The sequence below is a fragment of the Elgaria multicarinata genome, chromosome 9 (genome assembly GCF_023053635.1).
Source record: "Elgaria multicarinata webbii isolate HBS135686 ecotype San Diego chromosome 9, rElgMul1.1.pri, whole genome shotgun sequence".
Lineage (NCBI taxonomy): Eukaryota > Metazoa > Chordata > Lepidosauria > Squamata > Anguidae > Elgaria > Elgaria multicarinata.
Window position 1 is genome coordinate 41,396,137 of NC_086179.1, and position 10,589 is coordinate 41,406,725.

Genomic DNA, 10,589 nt, shown 5'->3' on the forward strand with positions numbered 1-10,589 from the left:
TTAAGGAGTATAAATCTTAGTCAGAAATGGTTGTTTGCCAGTAAGCTCCTGCTGATGGTTAACAATCCACAATTCTTCAGAGAAGTGTTTTTATTCTTGGTGGAAATGTCTTCTTCTTTTTTTTAAGTTGAACTTTTGGAAGTATAGAATATCAGTAGGCTTTACTTATTTAAGATGTGGTTCTACTATATTATTTATATAGCACTGTCTCTGTACAGAAAAATAGAAGGAGGGAAAAGACTGATCCCTACTCTAAGGAGCTTCCAATCTATTGCATGTTTCAGCACAAAAAAAGATGGGGTGAGGAGAAGAGACAAGAAAAAGAAGAAAAAAGAAAAGAAAACTCTGTGTTTTATGCCTAAGTTAAGTAGGACTCCTCTCTCAAATCTACAGCATGTTCCTAAGGAGGGCCACAGCTCAATGGAAGATAAATGCAGAAGATCCCTGGTTCAATCCCTGGCATCTCCTGGTAGGGCTGGAAAAATGTCTGTCGGAAAGTTTGGAGAGCTACTGCCCGTCAGTGACTTGGGCATCTATCCTATGCTGCTTTGCTAGCCGATTCCCCGAAAACTCTGTAGCTGCTGTGAAGCAGAATCAATACAGTTACCCAGCAGGAATGAGTGTGGGCTTCCAGATGGGGAAAATGGCAGTGCTGTTGTCAGATGGCGGGAATGGGGAGCAAACATCGAGGGACTGGAAAACCACAAAAGCCTTTTTTCCCCTGGCAACTCTGCACAACTTTGAAAACCTGCTATAGCATTTCATTTTGGTGTTATATATCTTAACTGTCCTTACTTTCATTCCCTGGAGTTTAACATTGCCATGACGGCCATTCCAAGGCTTGTCAAGTTTGCCCCCCTCCCCGCCCCCTGCCCTGCATTCCCAAGCTTACCCTGCACTGAGATCCACCCCTAGCTATGCCCACTTCCCCCAATTTTATTTTATTTTGAAAATTTGAAAAATAACACTCTATTTCCTCCCCCCACGCCTACATGCAATAGTCTAAGCATTCAGTAATTATAATAAATCAAGGCAGAAAAATACAAAATACATTATTCACATGAACCAGAGAGACCAATATGCTACAGGCAAAGTGTTATGAAATTGAATGTTACCAACACACATAATAAATTGATACCAATCTAAAGCAAATGTATCATGTTCCCTACTTCCTTTTGCCCACTTTCTTAACCCAAACCAAAGCCACCACTGACAGATGAAGAAATAACATGATGACATCCAGCAATTTAAAAAGTTAAAACGACACTTCAAAAAAGCTCAATTTCATAGAATCATAGAATAGCAGAGTTGGAAGGGGCCTACAAGGCCATCTAGTCCAACCCCCTGCTCAATGCAGGAATCCACCCTAAAGCATCCCTGACAGATGCTTGTCCAGCTGCCTCTTGAATGCCTCTAGTGTGGGAGAGCCCACAACCTCCCTAGGTAACTGATTCCATTGTTGTACTGCTCTAACAGTCAGGATGTTTTTCCTGATGTCCAGCCGGAATCTGGCTTCCTTTAACTTGAGCCCGTTATTCCGTGTCCTGCACTCTGGGAGGATCGAGAAGAGATCCTGGCCCTCCTCTGTGTGACAACCTTTTAAGTATTTGAAGAGTGCTATCATGTCTCCCCTCAATCTTCTCTTCTCCAGGCTAAACATGCCCAGTTCTTTCAGTCTCTCTTCATAGGGCTTTGTTTCTAGACCCCTGATCATCCTGGTTGCCCTCTTCTGAACACGCTCCAGCTTGTCTGCATCCTTCTTGAATTGTGGAGCCCAGAACTGGACACAATACTCTAGATGAGGCCTAACCAGGGCCGAATAGAGAGGAACCAGTACCTCATGTGATTTGGAAGCTGTACTTCTATTAATGCAGCCCAAAATAGCATTTACCTTTCTTGCAGCCATATCGCACTGTTGGCTCATATTCAGCTTGCGATCTACAACAATTCCAAGATCTTTCTCCTTTGTAGTATTGCTTCATGGGGAAAAGCTTTGATTTGGCAGCTGCGTCATTTAAACAATGGGCTGCAACTGCGCTGCCATGATGGAATATATAGAGCAAATAGACAAGCCCTTGGTTTGCACGATCGCAAGAGAATTAAGCCGTTTGCATGCCACCGCAGGTGGTTTGCATAACTACCCTTAGTAGCACAGCTTGTTGTGTTGCGTGAACCCAGTGATTTGGCTTGTTGCCGTGGTTAACAAGCCACTCAGAACTCATGGGCTATTGTAGGGTTCTGGGGTGGCTTGTTAATCACAACAAGCCGCCCTCACCGGGTCCGAATGACACAATAAACCCTGCTGCCAGGGGTAATTATGCTCATCAGACTGTCACCATGGCTTATTTCCCCAACTGTGATCAGGCAAACTGGGCCAGTGTCAACAATACTGGGCTAGATAGACTTCTAGTCATTACAGGACAGTTGCAATGAAATTTAGTTATAGGAATTTAATGCATTCCTAAAACACAGTATGTCTTCAAACAATTAAAAATTATTAAATGCACAGTTGTCAATAAATAAACACAATGTACCTCATTACTACTCAGTACATTGATGGTGCTATATAAATAAATAATAATAATAGTAATAATAATAATAATAGTTCAATCTATGGGCAGTATCCAACCAGGCTGTTGTTCAAGAGCCCCCTCCCACCAAATCCGTTGCACAAGCAACCCCTCCCAGATCCACCCTTGTGCAATGTAGATTTATCGCCTCCTATAGGAAGCCCTGAAATTAGCAGAAACGCTTGTTTCAAGATCAGGACAGATCGGCGGAGCTCCCTTATGCAAACTCCACTGACCTGCCCCATTCCAGAAATGAGTGTTTGCTCTTGGAGGTGGTGGATCTCACTTGTAGAGTGGAATCAGCAGGGGGGCAACAGAACCAGCAAGAGCACAGCACCCCATTCCATCCTGCCCTAAGTGCTTTATGCAGAGCTGGCCTTAGCATAGGTGGCTACCTACAGCAGCACTTCATGGGGTCATTCTTTTGCAGCAGAAGGGAGAGACTTGCCTTTCCTAGAGATGCTTTGATGCTTGCCCTTTTACTGCTCAGGAACAAACCCAAGATGTGGCTTCAATGCTACAGATGACAATGCTAGAGGCAGAGGGCCTGAGCCAGGTGTTCAGCATTGCAGCATCAAGGTGAAGCAGCAGCAGTCTACTAGGACTCAAAGTGCATGTAGGAGATGCAGTTCATTGGCACAAGGGATACAGAAGGAGACCCAACAAAGGTTTCTTAGCTGACTAGAAGTGGACCAGACATTAGAAAATCATACAGTGGGTGACCTTAGACCATCAAGGCAAAGAATTATTCAGTGAGAACTGCACACCATTTTAATATTTCTGCAAGATGCCAAAATGCCCAAGGTCTGTCCTTATTCTAACTTCTGGAAATAGCTTTATCAATCAATCATGGATATATAATCTTTCAGGTGTAACAGAAAATATCAAACTTGATATGAACTAGTATTACTTGGCAACTCATGGGCTATTGTAGGGTTCTGGGGTATGAAAAATCATGAAGTGTTCCTAATTTCCTTGAATAATTAGTAAAGTCATTTACCAAGAAAAAGTGGGAAATGTTCATAATCGTAGAAACTCAGTTCTTACACTTAACAGCAAATCTTAATGCCTTAGACTATCAATAGGGAGAAGTCTTACTTTAAAAGACCACCGCTTAACCAAATCAAAGCACCATCATACCATAAATGACGCTCATTTCACACATAACTTCCATGTAGACTTTATTTCTTAAAGTTCCATCTGCCTAACCTGACATATTGTGGAAATATATCATGTGAGCTGTTATATTTGAAAGGGTTCTTTGTTTATAGTTTTGCCTATATCAGAATTCAAAAAACAATATTGCAGTGCTATTATGTGTTTGTTGGTATTTATTCAATAGTTTATTAATAGCAGCAGGAAAAGAATTTATGTGCTGCCAAGGAAAATACAGAAAACTACAAACAATGTTTCTGTGTATTTAGAATGTATAAACAACTAAGGATATAGAAGCAACACAATACTATGCATGATTACTTAGAGCTAAATCCTGTGGTTTTCAATGGTGCTTACTCCCAGATAAGTGTGCATAGATTTGCAGTCCAAATGGATTGTAATAGTGTACTATATGTATCATGCTAGTGCTTTTGTACGATTTTGTAAGCCGCTCAGAGTACTTCTTGTTATAGGGTGGCATATAATTAGCACAAATAAAGGGAATAGTGTCTTATTACAGCAAATATAATTCTGCTGATTGCAAAAATAAATGACACCAAAAATTGTAATCAGACTGCTAAAAAAAACCTACCATCTGACTACAATATCTTTAATATTTCTGGGAGATTAATAATAGATTTGCTAATATTTAAGGAGCCACAAGACTCTGCTTTTGCTGCAACAGGCAAACACAGCAACCCCACTGGAATTAGGTGGATTTGAAATTTAAGAGAAATATTGTGCAGTTTTGTCCACTCATATACATGGTCCTTCTCTTAGGAAATGTTAAATGGTTACCCCTTCTTAATATGTAAGCAATAATAGACACAGACATCCAAGCCTTGTATTTAAACTGATACAGGTTTCAATACTAAGCACACTTGTGCTGAACTAAGAGCCACTAAAGTTGGATTATCTTGCTAAATGAATTAAGTATCCAAGTGCAAATCCTATTAATTATTTTTCAATTCCAGCTGATTGTAGTTTAAAACTACATATATAACTTTTTGAGTTATGTCTTATATATTCACTATTATTCCTAAAACATAGTAGAAATATAAATCACCAAAATCTTACATGTTAAAAGTCAATAGTACTTTTCTTGAGATATTATTTAGCACTAAATCAACTATAACTACATTTTATCTACAATAGTAAGCATGTTCAGAATTGTGGCCTATTTTACAATTGTTTCCCAGTTTAGTAGCACACATTTTATGGTGTTTTAAACATTCTACTGCCTTGTTACTGAAATACAGCTCCCTGCACATGCTGCTTTTATCCACTTGCCCTTACAACTTTCCTTTCCAAATATAGATTTAAACATTCTTTGATTCTAATCCATCTTGGAAGTTTACATCAGACTATTACCTTTGGAAGTGCCCCAGAGAGTCGCTAACGGTATTCTTCACCTCTTCCTTCCCAGGCTTTAAAAATCTCTCCCTTAATGAATTAAACACCTCAAAAGGCATCTTGATTTCTTTTTTAAATAAATCCGTTAATGTAACATTTGCTTGCTGTCATCCTCAGTTTTTCCCAGAATTGAGTAGTCTTCCTCAGTGCCCTTTTTTCCCCTTCTTCCTTCTAGCCTAGGATAGTGATTAGATGATCTGGCAAGTACGAGTGGTAATCCTCCAAAATATTGGTCAGAGTGAAAATTTCAATGGAGTCTCCCAACAACTGCCAATAGTACAAGCAGAATTGCTGCAGCCTTGCTTTGAATCTATTGTTGTTCCACGGCTGGTAATCTTCAAAGGAAGAGGATAACACAAAAGACTACACCTGGAGGTTCATAATGCTAGACCTGGTGCTTCAGCCTGTGCATCCAACTAAAGCACACTATAACTTACTCATCCTCTTTCCCAGCTTTCTTCCACTGTCTCTCTCACACATCTCCTGTGCTAGGTGATGCTATAGTAACGAACACAATACCTGTCTCTTTGGCCACTCAAGCTTATTAATAGGATCTCATCCACAGCAAACTTTATTAAACATTTATAAATCCTCTCTCCCCATCACAGGGCAAGGCTTATCGTTTACTCTTTATCTTCCTACGGGACCCACACAATAGCCATCCCTGGCCTCTTGGAAATATATTCACCCTAGGCTTGAATCTATTCAATCTAGGCATGCCATTTATGATTGACATCATTAGTGCTTCCACAACTCAGAAGCAGAATTGCTTTCAAGTGTTGCTGCATGAGTAGTTGGTAACATTGCATGCAAATTAAGTCACATTGGTGGGTTTTTTAAAGAATTTTATTTTTTAGGGAGCGAGATATTGGGGTTGGATCCAGATTTAACTTTAACTTTTGTAAACTGCCCAGAGAGCTTCAGCTATGGGGCAGTATATAAATGTAATAAATGTAATAAATAAATAATTAAATAAATAAATAAATGCATGTGGAACTGGCTGGTGGAAGCAGACTTCCCCACTCTCTTTTTCCCACAGCAGCCCCTCCAGTCCCCCTAAAATACTACACAGAAAGTTGGGAGACATTGCTGAAAGGGGTATGACAGGCGACACAGGGTAGGAGAGCTCCTGAAAATTGAGTAGAGTCACAGCCTACACCATTTAGTAGGGTCCCCTGACCCTATGGCTCACATTTTGCTGGAGGGGCTGCCATAAGAACAAGGGTGCGAGGAAACATTCTTCCACCAGCCCAGTTGAATGTACAGAAATCTTGTTCTAACCCAGACAAACCTAGGTCTTCTTCTACTTCTGAACTTCTCCAGTTATGTTAGGGTCTTTAATGTTATTATATTTACTGGAGTCACCAGTTTGGTTCTAGTCTCAGGGAAAATGCACCTCCTATAATAATGTAGAAAAATACCGGTGGTCAAAAGTTGTACCACTAGTCCACCAGAGGTCAGGTGTTCTCTCTCAAGGACAAATTAAGGCCCATGGTTCTAGATTCTAGTAATGAACTAAATATGCCCAACGTGAGCTACCTGAAGCCTGTTGAAAGCTCTCTGAAGAAGGACCAACATTTACTAAGCAACCAATCCTACAGGCCGGGGGGAAAGGAATTTTAAGGGAAAGTGTAGGATTCATGTATGGTTACATTTAATAGCAATCTTTAAGAGTAACAAAGAATGTTCTCATATGTTCACCATTCATGTGTTGTTAGTGCTATCAGAGACATTCTCAGTGGTTACCCATGAACTGTGAAATAATCCACTGAACACTCTGGGCATCCTCAAAAGCAGCCTTCCCCTGACCTGATGCAGTCCAAGACTTCTGGAGCACAACTCTGAGCATCCCTGGCCATGCAGCCTGATGATGGAAATTGAAGTCCAACATTTCTTGAATCAGTTTGGGGAAGGCTGCTCTAATGTTATCTAAGACATTTTTATGGAAGTTTATTTTTAGCACAGGATCTGCTTTTTAGGATCTGTGGATGAGATCCTGTTAATAAGCTTGAGTGGCCAAAGAGACAGGTATTGTGTTCGTTATTATAGCATCACCTAGCACAGGAGATGTGTGAGAGAGACGGTGGAAGAAAGCTGGCAAAGAGGATGAGTAAGTTATAGTTGGATGTCTTAGATACAGGTGATCCTAAATATTTGAGTTGCAGTAGGTTATAATCAAATGAATAGGGATCACAGCATACTGACAATCCCCCTCTCCCTACAATCACCAAAATTTATGGGTTTCAATTTGTAAACAAATTTCATATCCATCCCTATCTCTTGATCACACTTGCACACCTAGAGATGGCCAGGATGTTCTATAGCTCGACCTACCCCCACCTTCAAGATGGGGCAGACTTGGTAGCCATGTAAGAAATGCAGTTGGCAGGTCCACCCATTTAGTTGCTAAGAATCATAGCCCCATGCTGGTTGGGGAATGCTGGGAGTTGTAATCTAACACATCTGGAGGCACCAGGTTGGAGAAGGCTGGGGTAAACACAACAAATGTAATAGAATGTAAGCCTGAGGGTAGGGACTGTCTTCTTTATTGATACATTGTAAGCTGCTCCGAGAGCCTTTTGGCTGAGGTGCGGGATAAAAATACTCTAACTAAACTAACTAAATTCAATACATGGTGAGCATGGAGTGCCTGCCTCCAAAAGTATAGTGCAGTAGTTCCATACAACGAATCTGGTCATGGTGGTGGTGGTTGGTGTTATTGTGTATGTGCATGCCCGCAATTCCCTGTAGAACAAGTTGAACACCATTTAACCAGATAGATAACAGTATTTCCATCTTGTCTACATTGAGCTTCCATTTGTACCATTTCAGCATATAAGGAAGAGTTATATTTTTGAAAGCTCTAGCAAATAAAAACTCCCAGCATGCAGCACACTAAAACAGACTCATGTTTCAAACATAACATTTTACTAGGATCCTGTTACATTCCTTTTTAGTTTGAACTGAAGCAGTTTCTAACACCCTCAGTTTATTTTCAAATAAACATTTGACCCTACAACCTAAAGCCCAGTATTAAGTCACTCCATCTGGAAAACATGCTTTAACCTAGCCAAGTCTGCTCTCTTGTGGTCCAATGCCTTCATTTTATTTAATACCTCACATACACAATAAAGAGAACTTTTCAGCAAGGGATATTCTCAGCATAAAAGATATTAATTACTACCTTTTTATGTTTTGATGCTGCAAGTTTTAGACAGAATTCCAAAGCCAACCGTGCAACATCAGCATCAGTGACTGCTAAAGCAGTCTCTAGAACTTGTTTCATTATGCACTACTGGCAGTCTGACCAAGATAAATAATCAATCATTCTGGACCTGTTTTAATGTGCAGGCTTTGGGCTCTGATATACCAAAAACTGCACAAATAAGAGTTATTTTTAGACTGTTTCATGTACCTCATACTGTACAAATTTCTTTTGTATAGTTCAATGCTTACAGTCCTCCAGAACTTTACTAGCTTAAGGTTTCTCTTAAGGTATAATAGACCAATTACGTTTACGTTCAGACATACTGTAAGTTATATTGCGGAATGAAAAAACTGGGCTGTCAATGAGATACGTAGAACAATTGTGCTGAAATTGATTTTTAAAAATTGCAAATCTTCTTCTGTACTTTTTGAACAAGCCTATTAATTCCATATACACATTTAAAAACACATGAATGTAGAGGTCTATGTGCATCATAATTCATCAAAAATTCTCCTTCTACAATTGTTTCTTGCACCTTGCACGTATTTACTCCATGTATTAATGAAACTTAATCATGTGCCTGCTGAGCCTCATTGAAAATAAATCTGAAGTTGTGATTCATAAGCAATTTCATCAGTATCACAACTTTAGATTAATTTTCATTATGCTCCACATTAATGAAGTGTGGATGTTAAAATCTGTCATGAAACTACATCAAACTGAAGTACATTGGTTATGATTAAATGAATATTACATTACATTCTAGATCCTCACTCGATTCTTAGGCTATGGTGACATCTTATGGCAATTTTATTCTATTTTATTTTAAAGTATTTTGGACATGTCTATTTTATTGTTTTTCAGATCCATTGGGCATACATTCATATGTGCACTTTCAGGTTAATACAAATATACATCCTCATTTGAAATTACTGAAATTAATTTTACATCAAAATAGTACATTAACCATGTAAAGAAAACACACACACCACTTTCAGCCAGTTTACAGCTTAGAACTAAGGCAGTCACCCCCATTGAAGATGTTCACTGAAAAACCCTGAGAAGAGAGCAAAAGGTTCACTCTATTTTAAAAAAAGTAAATTGTAATTGGTCCTGGATGAATTGCAGGCAGGATCACTGAGTATCACTAGAAGGCTAAACCTTCAAATTTAACTTACCTACTTAAGATGTTTTCTAACATTTACATCATTTTATTTTCTATTAATAAAAATGTCCTTCTGATTAGTGGGCCAGCCTGATCAACTTTTATGTACACCATAATTAGTAAGCAACACCAAGAATGAACAAGACCTGTTTCTTTTCTGCTCACTAATTTACAGGTATTGATAAAACATTGTTTAAAACTATCACTCCTTCATTGCCAGGTAAGGAAAGCACTGAAGTCTCAAAAGTTGGAAGATATTCCACTCTCATCTGAAAAACTGAAAATATGGAAAAATTCTTTATTTCATTAAAGCAACATCATTCAGGGATTGAAAACTACAGTTATTCATTCACAGTACAAACTGGTAGGAATTTTTTGTAACCATCACTGTACATTTTACATATTTTTAAGTATAACTTATGGTAAAATTGATATAAAGAATAGATTTGTTTTGAAGAGCAACAAAGTCCAATAAACCAAAATAGAATTTCATGCTCCAATGGTTCCGCTGATCAAGAATCACAGTAACACTAGAGTAATACCATCACTTTACACACAAGACGTTGAATGCCTTACAGTCTTAACATAAAAAACTGCCACTACTGGTAGGGCCTTTACAATTAGACAGATATTAAATATTTTGAATCAGGCCTGAGTTCAATACATATAAATCCATTTTGATATTCAGCTTCCAACTTGGGAAATATATACACTGTTTAGTATTGCCTGAACTTTAGAACTTCAAAGAATTGCCTGAACTTTAGAACTTCAAAGAAAGCCTAAAGTTTTAAAAATATATATACAAATTTGTATGTTTCTTTTAAAGATTTAGATTGAAATCCAGCATTGGAAATTAAGAAACCTATGCGTAATCCTAAATTCATAGTCAATTTCTATTTGAATGCAGATTGCCATGACAAATCTAGTGCATCCAGGTTTAGGGAATGAAATCCCAACCTTACTGGGTAAATATCAGTATATATTATATTGCCAATGAGAAAGACCCAGATAACATACAGTAACAGTGCAAACCTATACATGTACTCAGATGTCCTACCAAGTTTGGTGTGACTTACAG

The 10,589-nt window shown here is 38.7% G+C and overlaps 1 protein-coding gene across 2 annotated transcripts in view; it reads right to left on the reverse strand.

The window, feature by feature from the left end:
* Nucleotides 1–5,197, reverse strand: part of SLC17A8 (solute carrier family 17 member 8) — a 30,200-nt gene extending 25,003 nt beyond the window's left edge. For both annotated transcript variants that reach the window (XM_063133733.1, XM_063133732.1), the window contains exon 1: nt 5,097–5,197. In XM_063133733.1, coding sequence (XP_062989803.1) covers nt 5,097–5,197 — 101 coding nt within the window. The remainder of the gene's footprint in view (nt 1–5,096) is intronic.
* Between the last annotated feature and the right edge of the window lie 5,392 nt (nt 5,198–10,589).